Genomic DNA, 22,310 nt, shown 5'->3' with positions numbered 1-22,310 from the left:
TTTGTGGCATTGTACTTTAATAGTTTTGTTGGTTGTAGTAGTTTTGTTAATTGTCTAAGTGTTTATTAGTTATCGCTCAGTTTATTTACATGCAAAGTTGTTATCCACTTATCTCCTTCCTCCCTGATTGAAACAACAGCTGTCAGCTGCACATTATGGAAATATTCTAACATTAATTCATGAACATGAATCACATGAATTCTAACTTGTTCCTTCAATCAAATAGTAAAACAAGAATTTACCATGGTTAACTAAAAAAAAATCTATATATACTTTACTTCAGATAAAAATCTGAAATACAGAACAGTTTCCCAAATGGTTTATGTATTATTATTGTACTTCAAGAGGTAATACTTAGGTTATGGTAACAGACCAGAATACAGTTTGTTCATTTGTTCAGAAACCCAACTTTTATTTAATAGCTGCAGAATTGACTACCAAACAGCTGACTACATCTAGACCCAACGATACAATGAACACATAAGGAAACGTTTTACTAGGCGATAATAACAGTTTCGAAGCAGTAAGTGAAAGACTAGAATGTTGCCGAGGTGAGTTCTGTCCATGTTTAGAGGTACAGGCCCTCTGGTGTCCCTTCCTGTTTCTTGTACAGCACGTTCTCCTTTGACTTCTTAAAGTCCTCATTAGTCACCTTCATCCTGCGCTCTCTCAGAGCCATCAGCCCTGCCTCTGTACAAATGGCCTGAGAGAGAGAGAGACAAAGTTACAAACACTAACAGTGAAAATGCATTGAGGTGCCACAGGATGACAGCAAAACCAGAAGGTGAAAGTAAAATAAAGATGGGTTTATTCAAAGAGAACAAATCATAGTTATGCTGAGAAGTAGATGGTAAATGTTCATTCTTCCCTGTCCTCAGTGATTCTCCAAAGAACAAAGAGACAGGATGTCATTTAAAACCCCCAATGCAGTGCCTTAGACCACTGCGCCACTCAGGAGGCCCCTACACAGATTCTAACCAGATGTTGGAACTGAAAAGCAACTATTTCCATTGATCATTAATTCCCTACTAACCCCTAGTCCTCTGCTTTGTGTATTATCTTAACATTTCCAGAAAGAGGTATATACAGTATGCTGCATTTTTACAATTAGTCTAATTACTATGCCCCAGCTGGTTGCTGTAACGTCAGTATTGCACCTTGATGTCAGCTCCGGAGAGGTCATCCTTGGCTAGGATCAGGTCATCCAGGATCACATCGTCTGCCACAGTCATCCTGCTGGTGTGGATCTGGAAGATCCTTCGCTTGGTCTTCTCATCCGGCAAGGGGAACTCTATTTTTCGGTCAATACGGCCTGATGAGTGGGGGCACACACAAAGATATCAAATCAGAGGAGCTGCTACACGGGGCAATCACATAAGATCTCTCCAATCATTACTTCATTTAGGTGGGCATAGCCAGTATTGTATTTTCTTTTGAAGATTCATAGCCATATGATCATGTTATTGTGTACCTGGTCTGATGAGTGCAGGGTCCAGGGTCTCTATCCTGTTGGTGGCCATAATGACCTTAACATCTCCTCTGGAGTCAAAGCCATCCAGCTGGTTGAGAAGCTCCAGCAAAGTCCTTTGGATCTCCCGCTCCCCTCCTGAGTTAGAGTCATATCTGCAGAGGACACAGCACTCAGCACAGCCTCAACCACTGAGACACACCATACTATTGTAGAGATGTCCTCCTATACATGGAAGTTCATCGAAGTATACAAAACATACTGTAATCACAGTGTTCACTGTACTGCTAATTTAATCACTAAGCAATAGTGAAGCTAGTAAGCCTTGTCCAAGCCAGAAGTGCCATTAGGAGACAGGCAACGTGATTTCAGCCTACCAGTACACCCCTTGGACAGGACCCTTACCCCCCAATCCAACAATGCTGAGTGCCGTACAGAGAGGCATTGGAGTCTTTGGTATGACTCGACCGGGGATTGAACCCCCAACCTGCCAATATCAAGCCGGACACTAATGAGTTTGTGCAATAGCATTGTTTTCTTATTTTGACATAGGTTGCGTTTAGACAGGAAGTCAAATTCTGATATTTTCCACTAAACTGGTCTTTTAACCAATCGCATCAGATCTTTTAGTGAAAAAAAATATCAGAATTGGGCTGCCTGTCTAAACGCAGCCATAACCTCAAGATAATGTAAAACTCTGACTGACAACTGTTGTATTGGGGGGGATGGCATGGCGGTTGGAAAGTGGGTTAGTGTGTACTTGTTTGCACTTTCTCCCTATGTGCAATAATGTAGCAAAGTAGTCTATAGATGTTTTTTGCATGAAATGAGCCTACTGTATTTTTTTCACTATAACTAATTTACTCCTCATCAACAAATTACACACACTCTGCACACCTCAATGACCACGGCCTGACTAAAGAACAGCTAGCCTTGCCTCTTAGTCCCGATAGCGTCGATCTCGTCGATGAAGACGATGGAGGGTGCGTGTTCCTCAGCCACCCTAAACAGCTCTCGGACCAGCTTGGGCCCATCCCCTAGGTACTTCTGAATCAACTCAGAGCCCACCACACGCAGGAAAGTCGCCGAAGTCTGGTTGGCCACTGCTTTCGCCAATAGGGTCTTCCCTATCACACCATAGGAACAGTGTCAATCTATGACACCTTTAGAGGCGGTTTCTCGAATTAGTTTTGGACTACAAAGCAAGCTCAATGGAAAATCTCCATTGAAAATGCTTTTCAGTCCAGGATTAAGCTTAATCTGTGCATGGGAAACCACCCCTTTGAGTATTACCGGAGAAAATAAAGATATCCAAATTCTGTTCTGTCTTTATTTTTGTCCATCATTGTTTCAGTTGTCTTACCTGTCCCTGGTGCTCCATACAGAATGACTCCTTTAGGAGGCTTGATGCCCATCTCTTCATAGTACTCTGGATGGGTCAGAGGGAGCTCCACAGACTCCTGAGAGGGACATAGGGAACCACAAGTACAGTTGTCAATCAGTAGAAATGGTTACCATGTGTTGGATATCGTTCCAATCCAGCCTTCTGATTTAAAGGGATAGTTCGAGATTTTGTCAATTAACTAGCATTAGTGCTATAACTGGAAGTCTACAGGAGCAGCTAGCAAAATCTCTCAATCAGTGACACCAGCCTCCACTGACCCAGCTGTATCCATTTACATTAACATTGTGCATACAGAACAGTTAGTTTGGAAAGATTTTGGGAGTCTCACGCAATAAAACGATGTGCTTAAGTATAGCATTAACAATAAAGTTTGCCGTGTATTCTACTTCTCTACGATCTCTGTCTGAAAATGTCACCTTAATTTCCTGGATCTGCTGGTCCAGTCCACCAATGTCAGCATATGTTTCCTGTGGAGCCTTCTCCACCTTCATCACGGTCACCAGAGGATCGGTGTCATCCATCAGGACCCCAATGACGGCATGGACCTGTGAACACACGCACGTTACGTTCTTCTATCCTTGTGTGGACCTAAAATGTCTTCCCATTAAAAATCCTATTTTCCCTAACCTAACCATAATTGTAACCGTAACCCCTATGCCTAAAATAGCCTTTGTCCTCATGGGGATGTGGGAAATGTCCCCACAAGGGAGAATTTTCCTTGTGGGGACTTTTGGAGATTTTAGAACCAAACCACGCATAAACACACACACACGTCCCTCAATGGCATTGCACAGTAAAGATGAGCTCTTCAATTAATGCTAATGACAGTAAGGCAACAACTAAACACAGCAAATTCACTTGACTGAAACACAATCGGTCAATGAACTGAGGATTCAATTCCCTTAATGGCACACTCAGTCAGTACTTTGTGGTTGAGAAGGACGGAACAGCCCGGCTCCAGCAGATCTTTGTCTACGAAGGAGAGGATGCTGACATAGTGCTCAGAGCCCACAGACGTGGAAACGATGGCGTGGTTGTCATCAATGATCTCCTCCAGGTTCCCCACTGACATGGGAGTCCCTCTCAGATCATCTACCTTAGACCTCTCCTCCTGCAGGACAACAGAAGGCAGAGCGGATGGGTGAATTAATTCATATTTAGATGAAAAGGTGCAGTGTGAAGGTTTTATAGTGCTAAGTGATGCAAAGATATCGACTGATATATTATATTTTACTGATAGGATACAAACTGTTCATATAGCCTATAGTCCTGTGTTTATTTTTATGTTTCCTTACATTTACATTTGAGTCATTTAGCAGACACTCTTATCCAGAGTGACTTACAGCAGTGAGCGGGTATATTTTTATCATTTTTTCAGTACTGGGAATCGATCCCACAACCCTGGCGTTGCAAGCGCCAAGCTCTACCGACTGTGCCACACAGAACTTACGCTGCCTGCACATGAAGTGTCCTTCGGGAAACAATAAATGTCTAGGCATTTGAATTGATTTTATTTTCTGTCACGTGATGAGTACCTCCTGTTTCTCCTCCAGTGGTTTCATCTGTTCCTGGTTCCTGATAAACTCCTCCTCCATCAGCAAGTAGTCTTTGATCCTCTCCTGCTTCAGCAGTTTCAGCCTGCAGTGTGTGTGGGGAGTTACTGAGAGAGAAAGATAGAGCAGTCCGTTCTATGCAATGGGTAACTGTCCAGGAAAAACAGCAGTTGTAAAATTGTAAACAACTTTCTGTCATGGTTTACAATTCAACATCAGTAGATAGAAAGGAACTCTGCCATGACATAGTGAAAAGTCTAAGGTTAATAGTAGCCAACTAAACTTACCAAGAGGTAGCTTGCTGGCAGCATCAGGTCCCTTGCTCTTCTTCTTCCTCTTCCCAACCCTGGTGGGGATAGGTGGTTCATATTTCTTTTTCTTATCCTGGAAAGTGCAGCAAAAGTTACAGAACAGTGTGATCACCTATCCCAACAGGAAGGGTCAGTGTGTACCAAACTGGTAAGATGAATATTCAAGTTTTCAGAAGGTTAGTATTATTAACTAGCAACATTAGCTACTATACTTGAGACAGAGTAGCTAGTATAGATTGTTTACCTTGTCGTCTTTCTTTCCTCCTCCGGGTCCATGTCCTCCACTCTGACTTTGACCCTGTCAAATAAATTACGTCGGACAGACAGTGATGATACACTTAAAGGCATTTGGTAACAGTAACTTGATTGGAGTCCAAAACAATAACAATTTACTAGACATCAAGCTAGTTAGCAGTGCTAACACGCTAGCTAACAGCTTTCCACTGGCTACAAATGGCAGATTGTAGTTGAAATGCAGTAAACACGTTCAACAAAATACGACAGTCCGTAATATAATCATCAATTAAGGTTAAATAGTCATTAAATCCTTTAAAATTATAGAAATATTGATTTGGATAAACTGCTGCCTCACTTACCATAGCTGCTTGCTATCAGACAGTCTATCAGCGTCGCTCACGTAATACGTCACAGTACGGCAAGTGAAGCGTTTCAAAATGAAGAAAAACGCAGATGAAAACCCTGTTGTGGCTGTTCTGTGAGAACCAAATCATTGGTGAAGGCACTATAACCAGGACATATGAAGCTATCAATAAGTTGTTCTTCATGGAGATTAATTTACATTTTACACCAATTCCAACACATCCAACGAGGTCTGTAAAACTATTTAGGTGCTACATTCAATCAGCTCATGAAGCCTATCATAGGATTAGGAATTTTAGAAAGGACATGAAAGGTCTGACAGAATAAAAGGTCAGTCATTTTGGTCAGGGAGTTAGTCAACCTTGGTCAGCCAGTGTGCTGTGATAAGATGCATTTGAAGATTATCTTCACAGTACATTAGCTAGCCAGCCAGTTTGTGTAATGTTACCCGTAATGGTCCCCTGATGTTTGTGTCCAGTTTTCCGTTAGTTACGGAAACATTATATGTATGTATGTTAGCAAAACCCTCCTAAGAACCTATTCAGAATACTTTGGCATTAGATAACATTCCTTTAATGTCAAACAGAACTCACCATGTTCTCAGAATTGACACGTTTCATTGAAAGAACATTCACGTGTCCAGTTTTCTGAGGGTTAGGAGAATATTCTATCAACGTCACACCAAACATACATAGAACATGGTTTCCATGTTCTCAGAATATAGCCGAAGATATTAATGTTCTATAAAACGTCAAGGGAACGTTGCAAGGACATTCATGTGTCCAGTTTTCTGATGGTTAGGCGAATATTTCATCAACGTCACACCAAACATACACAGAACATGGTACTCAGAATATAAGATGTTGATGTTCTAGACACGTTTCATTGGAACAGTAGAGTATATACTATGATGCTCCTACCCCGTGTCAAAAACAATAGATATGCCTGGGCCAGTGGTACTGGTTCACCTTATGCGGATATCAGCTTTAAATATGTGGGTTAATCAAATCAAATCAAATGTATTTATATAGCCCTTCGTACATCAGCTGATATCTCAAAGTGCTGTACAGAAACCCAGCCTAAAACCCCAAACAGCAAGCAATGCAGGTGTAGAAGCACGGTGGCTAGGAAAAACTCCCTAGAAAGGCCAAAACCTAGGAAGAAACCTAGAGAGGAACCAGGCTATGTGGGGTGGTCAGTCCTCTTCTGGCTGTGCCGGGTGGAGATTATAACAGAACATGGCCAAGATGTTCAAATGTTCATAAATGACCAGCATGGTCGAATAATAATAAGGCAGAACAGTTTAAACTGGAGCAGCAGCACAGTCAGGTGGACTGGGGACAGCAAGGAGTCATCATGTCAGGTATTCCTGGGGCATGGTCCTAGGGCTCAGGTCCTCCGAGAGAGAGAAAGAAAGAGAGAAGGAGAGAATTAGAGAACGCACACTTAGATTCACACAGGACACCGAATATAGCCCAATCAGTGTCAATCCTGTAGTCTGCAAGTTAATTCAAATATGAAGGGTATTTATGCTCATGGCACATGTACTTATTTTTTACCTCTCAATACAAGTGCCTCTCCACCTTGTGAAACTGGGAGATTTGTTGAAAGCATTAGCATTTCATAATGAGAGACTGTCAGTGAGACACGGCAGCATCACATTTATCTTTTCAAAAGCCTTAAGGGACATAAAACCTAATAATGCTCTACGATACGGTAAGTAGGTACACCTCCAAACTGATGAAATATGGAAATGCCTTGTTTGTTCAGTGAGGTCTGCGTTTGCAGCAGACATTTCCCAACATTAAGCCACTGTAAGCCTATTCATCTGAGGGACATTTAAAATGAAAACTTCTGTGAAAGATAAATAAGCTTCTTGGGAGTCATTTAACTGCTGTCCAACCCACTCTTTTTCTTTCATGAGGACATATGGATGTTGATCTATGTTATCCAACCATACATTATAAAAGACCATGTACAGGCTAGGGGGAGAATTGGTCTGGACAGATGCACTTTGTAATATTCTCATTAGGAAGTAACTAATTAACTGGAAACATTTTCACACCTGTTCTTCTGCTGTCTTGTCCTGCAGCTTGGAGCAAAGTACAGAGGGATGAGAAAATATGTAGGGGAGAGAGCTTCTTTTAAACAATGTCATCATCTGAGAATTGAGGTCGGCAACAGGGGAGATAATTCTATAAAAGTCCTGGTTTGGTTTGTACATCTCACTCCAGCGTCATACACAGATTAGATGTGAGGAACTAACATGTTGTGCTAAATCATTTCTCCAGTAGATGGGGATGTGTTACTGTAAAAATATTAATAACATGCCCATCTATACACGTGACGTTGCTAGGACTGCTCAGTGGTATTTTTCCATTCTCTAACACAGCATTCCAAGGCCAGACAACATTCTGAAGGTCAGACAGTTCCCTGAACACTTACCCCATAACTGCACATGACGATAACAAAGATACCTGGAAATACCTAACAGCTCCCATATGCCTTTATCCTCTGACTCGGAGAGGGTTTAGCAAGCCATGGCAAGACCTGTGATATCACAATTAGCTATGTGGTAAAGTTTGCATAGTCTTCGCTGACAGATAAATCACAATTGGCAATTATGTGCTATCTTTCATTGAGACTCCATTGCTGATCACATTTGTGATGAGGCCTTATGTCATTCTACCCGTTGTTCACCAGTTTAGTGACCCACCATTGCAACCAACACAGTATCACAGTATCTCCCAGTAACATTAAAATACTTTGATTGGTGCATCTGATAGGGCATGCATGCTCACAGTTTTATAGCATTTAAAGAAAATAACCTTTTCATGACTGTCAGAGGATCGTTTTTGTTTCTCTGACAGCCCTTTTGTGTCTGGTGGTCCTGATGCCAGCAGGGACCGGAGGGCAGAAGATAAGGCATTAGCACTTATTGACACAGTATACCTTCCCAACCTCAGCACCATCCCCATCACCTGCAGCTTTGGCTATTTCACTAGCCTTTGCCAAGTCAGCCTCTAAAAACGCAGACTACTTGGACGGTGGTGTTCCTTTCAGAATAGAGTCTTTCTCTGCATTGAAAAGGGTTTATTTTTTCAAGGTTTCACCTATTTATTGAGCGTGCCAAGAATGGGAATGAGCGGAGTTCACGTAGTTGGCTGGCACTGGAATTACGCTTAGGTTTACATGCACCTATATACTCTTCTTTGGATATTATGATTGTGCATTCACATGGGTATCTTTAATATATGCATCATCAATTAAGTAACTAGATAGTATATACAGGTACTGTAGCAGGTGTGTAGCAGCTTTCCCAACCTTTTAGAGTTGGTCTACAGTCCATCATTATGTATCTAAGATTCTGTTAATTAAAGCAGTGAATCAGCAACCTAGGATCCTAGACAACAGTACTTCCATTCTAAACCAGACTTTTGGGGGAGAAACCTGGAGAGATCATGTAAGATGTATGAGGCTCTTCACCTCTGTCACCCTACTCTGCAATTACTGAGGATCCCATGCCTCAACCCCTCAAATAGAAGGGCAGAGTGGGCCTGACTTGTCCTATTAAAAACTAGTGCACCTCAGACAGGTTAATAACCATTTGGATATCCCCATCAACTCAATTATTCACATGAATCTAGTTACTCTCACTCTGTAGAGATGTATGGAGGACGCACTTGCCACCACGCTTGCTTTAGCATGGGCAACACCATTGAATGCTAGCTGTTTTTCTTCTTTCCATCTCCATGTCTTGCTCGCTGTGTCTGTCGTTGGACGTCCACCATGTACTGTCAGGAGCTGGAGAGATCCGTGTAGTTGAACTTCCGTTGCCAATGACAGCTGAACTAGCTGAGATCTATCTTTGATGTGAGGAAGCTGGGCTCTATCAGGTTATTAGAGTCATCAAAGCGACGGGTTATGTGTAATACGGCTGACCTGGCAGTCAGGGGAAATGGAGCCACTCTCCTTCATCAAGTCCTTATATGCTGTACGATAGTACAGTAAGATTGGCTATTTGTAGAACATGGTTTGAAATGTATACTGGAAATGCACACGGCATATTGTTTTTCATGTTGACTTTCTTAGAGAAGGGTTAAATAGTTGATCATGGATGCTCAGTATTTATCATTCATTTCCCCAAAGATAAACATGCAATATTTCCAGCTGAAAATGCCACTCTAAAACCATGTACACTGAAAACATTGAGGTTATATTGTAATGTTTTTCAACATGGTTTTCCTTAATGAAAATCCACAGAGGCAGAATAAAAAAATACTTATGAAAAAAAAACACTGTAAAAGTCAGTAACAGCTTTGTAAATCTGCCACAGTGTAAGGGTCGACGCTGGTAGAGACGAGAAGCAGGTACAGGGAGTGAACTTTTAATGGCGCCGGACATGGAACAGGACAGCGTCTGGCCGTGAACACATTAATGCTGACATAGGGAACAAATGGCGGAGCAGAGAGTTGTAGACGGGGCAATCAACAAAGGGAAGGAGTCCAGGTGAGTCCAATGAGCACTGCTGCGTGTAATAATGGTGACAGGTGTGCGTAATGAAGGGCAGCTTGGCGCCCTCAAGCACCAGAGAGGGAGAGTGGGAGCAAGCGTGACACACAAATATAATCAACACCTTTTTCAGCAGCCCTGTATAAAACGTTACACTTTTTTTTTTTAAACAATCACTGCAATTACTTTGTTAATTTACAGTTTGTACTATACATCCAGAGGTAGAGCTGAAAAGAGTGTCAGAACAATATCTCTAAATTTAAATTTTGGTGGGCTACCTCCCTCTCACCCCCATTTAACAGCTGATTGGTTGACATACTGTCACACCCTGATCTGTTTCAGCTATTCCTGTGATTGTCTCCACCCCCTCCAGGTGTCGCTTGTTATCCCCAGTGTATTTATACCTGTGTTTGCTGTCTCTCTGCGCCAGTTTGTCTTGTATGTTAGTCAAGTCAACCAGCGTGTTTTAACCGGTCTCCTTTTGCTATTCTCTTTTTGTTAGTCTTCCCGGTTTTGAACCCTGCCTGCCCTTCGGTACCTTTTGGACTCTGAACTGGTTTGGAACTGGTTTGGACCTTTTTGCCTGTCCACGATCATTCTCTTGCCTTACCCTATTGGCTTAATAAATATTGTAAGACTCCAACCATCTGCCTCCTGTGTCTGCATCTGGGTCTCGCCTTGTGTCATGATACATACATTTTCTTGGCTAATTCTATGTGGGATAGGAAGTCATTGCTTTGGTAGATCCATCGCCTCATATTCATCAATGACATCGTCAGCCTAATTTGTTGCATGTTATTTCACTTGGTGCACTTAATCTTCATTAAAGGGAAACTAACAGGGCATTGGGAAAGAAGCTACAGCTTCTTTAAGATTCTAAACCTGAAACATTTTAAAATTAGGCCTGGAGGATCTTAACTGTCAATCTAAGTTTGGTATAGAGCTAATATAAATATCAGTCCATGTATTAATAGGCATATATTGTTTCAACTCTTGCCATGTAAGTTTGAAAACTTGAAAAAGTTATTACCACATAATTAACATTTTACAGTAATTTCTTCATAAATACCTGGTCATTTCGGTAGAATAAAGTCAGTGGTGCCAGGAAGCTGACTGTGCCACCTGTCCTGTCCTTTGCCGGGGTGCTTTTCTCTCCTCACCCACGCATCAGTAGATCCCTGTACCCTGGGAGGGGTTGTGATTAGAGGGAATTGGATCAGTCAGCCAGGAAGGATGACCAGAGAATGGAGGGCAATCTGACAGAGCTATGACAAGGGAGAGAACGGTGAACTTTGGAAATGGCCACAGCTTTGGCCTGAACACCTGTGTGCAACAATAAATCCATTGCATCTTCTCAGTCAATAGAAATTACTCCCTCTATTACCCCCTATATTGCCATTCCTATGACCCTCCCCTGCTCCATTTTTAAAATGTGTATGTGATCCCTGCGGTATTTGAACCCATGACCTTGGCTCTGCTAACGTCGCTCTCCCTTTCTGAGCCACATGGATCATCCTGTATGACCTGTATGGATCAACCTGTATGAGCTGTATGGATGATCCTGTATGAGCTGTATGGATCATCCTGTATGAGCTGTATGGATCATCCTGTATGAGCTGTATGGATCATCCTGTATGAGCTGTATGGATCATCCTTGTGAGTAGTAGCACTGTTTTCCTGTATTGTACGTGGCATCATCATGTTCAGGGGATTGGGGCTGCAGTGCTGCTTTAATTACTGGATTCATTACAGTTGAAGCGTTACCTTGTGGAAAGCAGGAGGCTCTAATAGTCTAATTCCAGCTGTACATTGGGAACAGGGGGCTCAGTCAGAACACAACCTGCTGAACCCATTAATATCCAAATATGAAGAGAGAAAATTATTGGTTGGAAGTCTGTAGGCTGTTGATATTGAACAAAGACAGTACATGGGGATGTATTACTTTGGTTAGTTCAGAATGGTGGTCGTTGGAATGAGAATTGGTGAAATGAAAAGGTGGTTGTTAAAAGGAGAATTGTTGTACTGACTTGCATTTTATATATCCATTTTTGAAATTAAGAAGACACTCTTATCCAGTATGACTTACAGTCAGCATTTCATGGTAATAGTCAATAGTGAGTGGATCCCTGGCGTTCAACCTTCATCCAGCATTATAGTTTTTTGTATATAATACCAGAGAGCTAGACATCTCAGTATTAAGACCTCCAACGATAACACAAACACTGTGTTAGACATGTACATTGCTATAAACTGTCCACAGGTTTTGATTTCAAATCAGTTATTATAGTCTTCATTGTCCTCTCTTTGTCCATTCTTGCTTCCATCTCTGTCTCCACCTCAATCATTTATTTGGATTCCGCTGTGGCAATGATGAGTGTGTTAGGCCTGTTTTTTCCTCAATATCAATGACTCTTTCATCCCTGTGTTCTTAGGCTGTTGAATAAGCAATCGTGATTTATAATTTTCGTGGGGAGTTGCACGGTCACGTGTCAAGGCCAGAATGTAATTATCATAATAGACAGCTGGCAATCCAGTCCTTTTGTGTTAGGTGAACCCGAGAGCCACACATTACAAAAGCCAAGGTGATTTCTTCTGCATGTCCTCATCTATTTTAACAGATGAAAATGGCACATGACGAAGAATGAGAGAGATAGAAAGGAAGAGAGAGAATGAGAGAGAGCGCAAGAGGAAAAAAGTGGGAGAGTAGGTGTTAGAGAAAGGAAAATATATAAATATTGTGTCCTTGACGTCTGTACAGCTTGGCAGCACTGACAAACTGCGAGCTATTCTGACTAAATGTAATTCCATCCTTCTCGGTTGTGTCTTACTGGTTTACATTAGTAAGAGACAATACAAATGATAAAGACATAGCCACATTAGACTCACAGAGCTGTTGGCTGAAGTGCAGCCAGAAATCCTTTCCTAGACGCATCATTATTTTTGTAAACGTAACAATTATTAAACCGCACCCCTCCCTCATATACACACATACCGTACCTGCCCCCCATTAATCCACATGGACACAGAACACTTCAATCCCACTGGAGTGAATGCCAGCTATACATTCGTCAATCAAACCAAATACAAGAGCTTTACAGACCATGGGTGCTCACTAACAATCTGTTTTTCCTTGAGCGACAGGAAAATGTTTTCTGGATGTTTCACAGAGCCCTTGCTCATGTCAAGGGTATCAAACAGCTAGTCCACAAACAGTGGGGTATTTCTCTGGCTGCATGCCTGAAGGGATACTGGAGTTCCTAATAGCAAACTGGCTGGGGATAAGAGACTAAAGCCTCCATCTACATGGGGAAAAGAAGGCTAGGATGCAAGGGATTGGGATGGGATGGGGAAGCACAGCCTCAAGTGTTGTTGGGTCTTTAATGCTGCTGGCTACAATACATGCAATATCTAGCAGTTACAGAGGTATTTTAAAATGTGTAAAAATTGTTTTAAATGTAATCTTTATTTAACTAAGCAAGTCAGTTGAGAACAAATTCTTAGTTACAATGACGGCCTACTCTGGCCAAACCCGGACGATGCTGGGCCAATTGAGCTCCGCCCAATGGGACTCCCAATCATGGCCGGATGGGATACAGCCGGGATTCAAATCAGGGACTGTAGTGACGCCTCTTGCACTGAGATGCAGTGCCTTAGACCGCTGGACCACTCGGGAGCCCATATTTTATATCGTTACCTACTTATGTTGATCTTGGCAATGCAGAGTTTAGCGGCAAGCATCACACTGTGTTGACTGGCTGGCAGGGCAGAGAGTTAGAGCTAAGGAAGGAAATTAGTTAGCTTCTAGTGGTGTCACTGCCCTGAGTCTGAGTAATCCTTCAAACAAATAGAGGCCTACGGCACACACTGTGAGGAGTGTGAGAGATTTAACTGACAAGCCTGACACAGTGGCAAAGTCTTTTACTGCTGCTTTATTTGCATGTGGAGTAGAGAGATTACTGTCGCCATGCAGACAGAACCCCTTCCACCCACCTCTCAACACTACAGATTTGCATATTTCTCATTCTTCTTTCCAACCTTCAAAAAAACCTCAATCCATTTCTGACCTGCAGGTTTAGCCAGCCAATCCCAGCATGCATTGCACCACAATGAGTTTAGCCACCTGGGAGGTGGCTAAAAAAGTTCAGATAAATTATTTGAATGCTTTAAACTTTCTTCTTTTTCTTGCCTTCCATTTTAACCTCTTGTGCTCATGCTACCTACTCAGAGGAGGAGGAGCTGTAGTTGTTCAGAGTCAGTGTGTCCTCGGGGTCTGATTCACCCAGCTGTGATAGACGGACAGACAGACTGCCTTCTGGGGGAGACTAGAACTGTATTATACTGACTGGCTCTTCTTTTTTCGTCATCCCTTCATCATGCCAGAAGAAACAAGTGCTTTATTCAGTTCATTGTTTCCCTTAATACGATTTTTGACTCTCAATTGATTGAGTGATTGCTTTAAACACATATAATGTGGTCAAGTGCAACATTCTTCTCCTTATAAAGAAAAGAAGACAGCTTAATTCATTACAGAGCCATGGCGAGGAGACTTCTGATTGGAGATAATACCGCACTGAATTATGGATAGACAAGACAGAATGTATTCTAGTAGTTCTGGAGCTATATAATGTAAGCTTGCGTGAGTACAGATGTAGGATCTTAATTTGTGCCAGTTTGCAATGGCAGGAAAATAATCCTGCAGCAACAGGAAATGTGAATTATTATGTGGATTATAATTAATGGACATTTTTGTAGGGTTTGATACATTTTTCAAGTCTGAAATGTCAAAGTGTAAATTACAATCTTCAGAAGCCTTTTTAAATCTCAAATGCACTACAAGTTTAAAATGTCCTGAATAGCAGGAAAGTGCTCTTGCAACGGGGTGATCAAATTAAGATCCTACATGTATAGGTGACAGAATACATTGATATTTCGCAGGTCATTATTGTGATGTATCTGTTGAATAAATAGCAAGTGAATGTTCATGTGTGTCAGTACAGAATAACAAAAATGTGTGTGTGTGTGTGTGCGCACAGGTGTGTGTGCATACATGCGTATCCCTTGCGCATACACACGCACACACGCACACGCACACACTTATTTATATTTCTTGTGAGTTTTTGTTCTACTTAATTGTAACACAGATATTGATTACAGCATTGTTAGGAAAGAGCTTGTAAGAAAGGCATTTCACTGTGCACATGACAATAGAACTTGAAACACACACACACACACACACGAGATCCAAGGGGAATGATGGGAGAAACATACAAAGGAACTGTCCGGTACAATCATCCAATCAGATCATCTACTTTCCCCTCTTCTCCCTGAAGACATATATTCCACATCAGTGAAAAAACATCAGGAGCATTGTTCCTCTTACTAATGAGCTACTGGGAGACACCAAACCACTGATCAGCCATACCCAGCACGCGCACACAGACATGGGCGCCTGACTTTGTCTGAAAGTAGGGGTGCAAAAGCTTGGCGCCGTTGTTTGAAGTGCTGTCACCATGATTTTTTTCTAAATGAACTTGTCTCATTATTGATGCAAAGAGGGTAGAAATGGCTTATTTGGTCGATATTACTAAGCCAAGCAGCCAGACTCGACGCCAGGATAAAGGGACTAAGGCGGCAGTTGAAATCTGTGAGGGGCCACAATTTTGGGGTCTCTTGCATTGGAATTATATTGAATTCTGCTTACATTACGCTATACCACAATAAACATAAAGTTCAAATGTTGAGACTCTGAGACCATTAAGTGCTTTTGAAGTGACAGGTTGGTGTGAAATCTGTAGTCCATCTCCGCTGGACCGTATCAGCACAATGGACAGCACCCTACACACTAAAGCAAGGCCTATTTAGTTGAAAGATGGTGTCGAAGAATGGCTCACATTTTACATTCTCCCAACGACTTGTGCTATTTTGTTAGTTTTTTTGTGTTTTGTGTATAACTCATTTTTAAAAACGTATTATGTACATAATGTTGCTGCTACCGTCTCTTATGTTCGAAAATAATATAGAGCTAGCGGGATTTTCCATACACTGGCAGAACAGAGACACTACCTCTGGTAAGACGAGGGGTGGGGGTTGAAAGGAGTTCACCTAGGGGTCATGATAGGGGCTGTACCAAATGTTTGATGTAATATAATAATTGATTATGCTTATGTTGTATTAATAGAGGGGAGGGGTTATAAGACCCTGCCCTCCTTACATTTATAGGGTCCTAGACTGCAGATTCACAATATATATTCATTATAGAGGTTTAGTATTGTTCCACAGTTGTTTTCTGGTCTCTTTGCTCTTATAAAAGAGACCCCACTGAGAAATATGTGACTGTGAAGACAGAACTCTGCAGTTGAGTGTAAGAGATAAGAGATTAGTCAGACATTCCACTATAAATCACCTTGGACATTTACTGCTAAGCTTTTAGATAGGTATATAAACAAGAGTTTTAGTGTAGAGTAGGCATGGTTTTGGTCTCATGAGTAAAAGATAATGGCGACAATGGTGACATCACCAGGGCTGAACTTCGGTTTAATAAATAACCTCAGACTTTTTCTTTGAAGCAGAGCTTACTCGGAAACATGCGTTATGTTCCTGTTGTTAACTTCTGTCTGCAATTGCATTAATAAAGGTTTTTGAAATATTTAATTAAAGATATTATCATATTGCTAATTTCACCAATGAGCCAATGATTGACAAGGAACAAGGAAACAAACCCCAACAGGGTGTGTGTCTATTTGTCAATAACAGCTAGTGCGCGATATCTAATATTAAAGAAGTCTCGAGGTATTGCTCGCTTGAGGTAGACTACCTTATGATAAGCTGTAGACCACACTGTCTACCAAGAGAGTTCTCATCTATATTATTTGTAGACGTCTATTTCCCACCACAGAAGGAAGCTGGCACTGAGACCGCTCTCAACCAACTCTAAGGCCATAAGCAAAGAGGAAAATGCTCACCCAGAAGCGGCACTCCTAGTGGCCGTGTACTTTAACGCAGGCAAACAAATCAGTTTTACCAAAATTCTACCAGGATGTCACATGTGCAACCAGAGAAAAAAAATCCTTGACCACCTTTACTCCACACACAGAGATGCACACAAAGCTCTCCCACGTCCCCCATTTGGTAAATCTGACCATAATTATACCCTCCTGATTCCTGCTTACGAGCAAATACCAAAGCAGGAAGTACCAGTGACTCGCTCAATACAGAGGTGGTCAGATGATGCGGATGCTACACTACAGGACTGTTTTGCTAGCACAGACTGGAATATGTTCCGGGATTCATCCAATGATGAAGGTGGAGTAAACCACCTCAGTCATCGGCTTTATCAATAAGTGCATTGACGATGTCATCCCCACAGTGACTGTATGTACATATCCCAACCAGAAGTCATGGATTACAGGCAACATGCGCATTGAGCTAAAGGCTAGAGCTGCCACTTTCAAGGAGCAGGAGACTAATCAGGACGATTATAAGAAATCCAGCTATGCCCTAAGACGAACTATCAAATAAGCAAACAAGCAAAGCGTCAAGACAGGATCCAGTATAGACTGTTTTCTCTGCTACCGCACGGCAAGCCGTAATGCAGCACCAAGTCTAGGACCAAAAGGCTCATTGACAGCTTCTACCCCCAATCTATAAGACTGCTGAACAATATAAAATCGCCACCTGACAATTTACATTGACACCTCCCCTTTGTACACTGCTGCTACTTGCTGTTTATTATCTATGCAAAGTCCCTTCACCCCCACCTACATGTACAAATTACCTCAACTTGCCTGTACCCCTGCACACGGACTTGGTACCGGTGCCCCCTGTATATAGCCTCGTTATTGTTGTTCTTATTGTGCTACTTTTTATCATTACTTTTTATTTTAGTCTACTTGGTAAATATTTTCTTAACTCCTCTTGAACTGCACTGTTGGTTAAGGGTTTGTTTGTAAGTAAGCATTTCACTGTAAAGTCTACACTTGTTGTATTCGGATTTGATTTGATTTGATGTATTTGGCAATGAATATAGGCTACAAGATAGATAGGGTAATTCACCTATTACAAACAACCTATGAATACAGCCGTACACACAGCTGTCTCACCAAAATAATGCATACTAAATGCTGAAAGTAGTAGCCTAGTTATTAAAAAATACTGAATAGCAGTTTGGCTTAGAACTGCGAATGCGAACTAATGCATTTGATTTAACTAGTTAGTTAAGAAAAAATTCTTATTTACAATGACGGCCTACCCCGGCCAAACCTTTCTCTAACCTGGACGATGCTGGGTCAGTTGTGCGCCTCCCTATGGGACTCACGATCATGGCCGGTTGTGATACAGCCCGGGATCAAACCTGGGTCTGTGGTGACGCTTCTAGCACTGCGATGCAGTGCCTTAGACCGCTGCGCCACTCAGGATCCCACTATACTACTATAGGCCTATAAACAAAATATCAGATTGATAAAGGCATAACACAAACTATATTTAGGCTAGTTACATTAACAGCAAAAAAAATGCAGTAAACAAAATGCGAATGAAAATAACCAAAACATATCCCACAGCCTACTATAGTCAGATGCAGCCATGCACAGGTGTCTTGCCAAATAAATAGGCCTATAATCCTGCATCAAACATGGAAAATCATGCAGCTCATGAGCTCAGCAACACGTTGCGATATGGCACAATACACTTCTGTTGATCAAATTCAACCCACCCACTTATCAATTAAGCAATGCCGGCCTACCATAAACACGTTTTCAATACTACAGTTCCATTTACAATGAGGAAAAGCAATAGGTTACCAAAGACAACCATGGAAATAGAATGTAGGCTATCTATTTTTCTGATGAAACATACCTACATTTATGTAGCTATACCTAGGCATCATTTGGGTTCTAGCATTAGAATTATATGGACTTCTGCTTATAGCTCACTATACCACAATAAACATACAATATAAAATGCAGAGTTCATTGAAGGATTTTGCCATTCCATACCCTAGGTTTTTTTCTGAAAAATGACATCACTGGCTATACCACCAAGGTTTTGATCAAAACCACCCAGCTAGATTGTTTTTGACCATTTCAGAAGAGTTGCAGCCTCCTTGATGCTCTGTTGAACTTCCTGGGTAATCGATCATTCCATTCCCTCCAAAATCTTATTGTAAGATTCCCCTCAAATGTCAGTTGGATTAGTTGAGCTTTCCTTGGGTGTAATATGCTTAATCTGTGCTGACTGAACACACTTGTCAAAGTGTAAAATTAGTTCTTGCCAGCTGCCTATTATTAACACGTGTTGACACCTCAGTTCCCATAGCACTTTGAACTTGTTTTTCTTTCCACAGAGCATTGCATTTCAAGTGCTCCTTGTCTTTGGTTCTATCAATTGACTGTGTAACCGATGTGAAATGGCTAGCTAGTTAGCGGTGGTGCGCACTAATAGCGTTTCAATCGGTGACGTCACTCGCTTTGAGACCTTGAAGTAATGGTTCCCCTTGCTCTGCAAGGGCCGCGGCTATTGTGGAGCGATGGGTTTCTCTCCTCATGGCCAGACAGTATAGAGAGAGTGAGTTTCACAGGAGAACAAAGGAACCTCTTCCACATCACAGAACTTGAGAACTGAACAATGTCTATGTTTTGGAGAATGTGTACACAGATGGGGAAGAATCCAGCTACGACAGGTCCATTTCGTTTAATGTTTGTGAAACTCATAAGAGACAATACAGCCACATTACCATAACTCTGTTTATACAAGAGTCTCAGTTGTGAGGCTTGCATCTAATTGTTGTATAAAATGAATGTGTAAAGATGAAACCATTTGTGAAATTATGTATGTGATTTTAAACTGTTTAATGAAGGAAACTCCAATTCCCTTTGGAGTTTAACTAAGTCATAGGCCCACAGACATTGATCTGGCATCATGGGGCAGCCTTTCCTATGGTTCTGGATATAACCCCCACCTTGGGAATTTCCCTTGAGACCAGCTTACCTCGATTACCATGAGTGGGCTATGGGTTGAGTAGAGACCAGTACCTCATTACAGAAGGAGCTAAGGTTTGAGTAGATTGCTGAATCTTTTAACCATACCACGTGGTTAACCTCTGAGACTATCGATCCGACAGAATAAGAGCTACTCTTCGATACTAATTACTAGTCTGCAGTTAGAAATTATGTACCCTTGAATACAAGGACCGACAACCACTGAAACATCTATTCTGTAAAAATATTTCTGAATGTTACTCTGAATTAGCCATTCTAACCAAAGACTCCAGGGACGCAGAGAGAGGAGCGGATTAACTTCCAATAGAGATCACGACAACACACTGAGCGTAAATATATATATTGATTGCAATTATTCCCAAATAAGTGAGTGTTCATGTGCAAAGGATTAGAATTTCAATGGTTATAATGATCAACTTTGTAGTGTCTTAAATCTTTCGCGCCCTTCTCAGTCCCTTTGTCTACCAAGCCGCGATCCTGGTTTAGCCCACCAGGGCACATCCCCTATCATTTCCCTGTAACCATTATAACTTTGTTTGTTTATGCATTTCTGTGATTATTTAGTTGGTTAACTTCTTATGGGTAGGTGGGACGGTAGTGTCCCACCTGGCCAACATCTGGTGAAATTGCAGAGCGCGAAATTCAAACTACAGAATTATAAATATTTAACTTTCATAAAATCACAAGTGTACATACACTTACTAATACATCAAAATAAAGCTTAACTTCTTGTTAATCCAACCGCTGTGTCAGATTTCAAAAAGGCTTTACGGCGAAAGCACACCATGCGATTATCTGAGGACAGCGCCCCGCATACAAAAGCATGAAAAACATATTTCAACCAGGCAGGTGCGCCACCAAAGTCAGAAATAGTGATATAATAAGTGCCTTACCTTTGATGATCTTCTTCTGTTGGCACTCCAAAAGGTCTCGATTACATCACAAATGGTCCTTTTGTTCGATAATGTCCTTTATATCCATAAAAACTCAGTTTAGCTGGCGCGCTTCAGTCCATAATCCACCCAGTTTCCCTCCATCAAAATGCATACAAAATGAAGCCCAAACGTTACTAATAAACTTTTACAAACAAATCAAACAACGTTTATAATCAAACCTTAGGTACCCTAATACGTTACTAAATGACAAAATTTAAGACGGAGAATTGTTATTGTCTTTACTGGAGAAAAATACCAAAGAACGTACTTTCTTCCCTGTGCTTGGAAACACTACAGCCAAAATGGGAGCCACCTAGAAAAACTACAATATCTGGCTCATTTTTCCAAAAACCAGCATGAAACTCTTTCTAAAGACTGTTGACATCTCGTGATAAACATGAAAGCCATTGAAAACAGTGGTAGGCTGAAATATATATTTTTTGGGATGGTTTGTAATCGGGGTTTCACCTGCCATATCAGTTCTGTTATACTCACAGACATAATTTTAACAGTTTTAGAAACTTTAGAGTGGTTTCTATTCAAATCTACCAATTATATGCATACCCTAGCTTCTGAGCCTGAGTAACAGGCAGATTACTTTGGGCACACTTTTCATCCGGGCATGAAAATACTGCCCCCTACCCAAGAGAGGTTAATAAATAAGTGATTGAGACAATTGATGTATGGATGATTCATAGTGAAGACTGAGTTCGTGCAGATAACCAACAATTTACGAAGTTTGGAAAGAGACTAACGTGAGGTAAAGAATAATTCATTAATTAGAAGACTAATTGTCTTAAAATATCTGAGAATTTATATTATGAAAATTACAACTTTGTAATCTGAATATTTTCCTTGGTGCCCAGACTTCCTAGTTAATTACATTGACCTAATAATTACAGAGAATTGATTTGATAAACTAACAGTCTTTAGTTTAAAGATGCCAAAGACACGACAGCAGGCAAGGCCTTATTCTAACTGGAAGCATGTAATTGATCAAATCAACGGCACTCAGCAAGCAAGGAGCACACTCTTCCTATGAACCAGTTGCTATTAAATGAACATTTTTGGACAGAAAACCTGAGGTTATGGTAAGAATCTATGCTAACCTAGCTGGCTACTCTGTTCCAAGATCATCAGGAACAGGACGGGGCTGTGGAGCCATTATCCTGGCGACACTTGTGGAAGGGGAGGTGAGCTCTTCGCGTGTAGCCAGCTGGAGTTCGGCATCATTGCTGCCTCTGTGATTTTTTTTCTGATATCCATCATTGCAGTGGCATATTAGCTGGTTAGAGCTAAATAGGCTAACAACATTAATGCCTTTTACAGCTAGCTAAGAAGCTAACTAAACTCTGTAGTGGTGGGTCGTGAGGCAGAGTTGAGTGAAGCAGTTTCATCCTTACACATCAAAATAAAATATTACAGGCGGAGGCGTACCGTGTTATTCACATAGCCTATGTCACAGATGTGCTGCATTTTTTCACGTTTTTTATGGAAACTCAAAAGGAACTATACCTAACCGCCCAGTGGC

General features: G+C 41.3%; 1 protein-coding gene across 1 annotated transcript; it reads right to left on the bottom strand.

The window, feature by feature from the left end:
- Nucleotides 1-383: 383 nt before the first annotated feature.
- Nucleotides 384-5,413, bottom strand: LOC110505726 (26S proteasome regulatory subunit 4). Its single transcript, XM_021585126.3, has 11 exons — nt 5,334-5,413; nt 4,982-5,035; nt 4,714-4,810; nt 4,409-4,533; nt 3,799-3,984; nt 3,290-3,418; nt 2,832-2,928; nt 2,406-2,595; nt 1,472-1,623; nt 1,158-1,312; nt 384-703 (listed from the first exon to the last, which is right to left on the bottom strand). Exons 1-11 carry the CDS (start codon nt 5,334-5,336, stop codon nt 569-571), a joined length of 1,323 nt encoding a protein of 440 aa, XP_021440801.1. The 5' UTR covers nt 5,337-5,413; the 3' UTR covers nt 384-568.
- Nucleotides 5,414-22,310: the final 16,897 nt, after the last annotated feature.

Source organism: Oncorhynchus mykiss, chromosome 25, assembly GCF_057628025.1.
Source record: "Oncorhynchus mykiss isolate SJ-2025 chromosome 25, ASM5762802v1, whole genome shotgun sequence".
In the NCBI taxonomy this organism is placed as follows: domain Eukaryota; kingdom Metazoa; phylum Chordata; class Actinopteri; order Salmoniformes; family Salmonidae; genus Oncorhynchus; species Oncorhynchus mykiss.
This window is presented reverse-complemented; position numbering and strand designations above follow the sequence as displayed.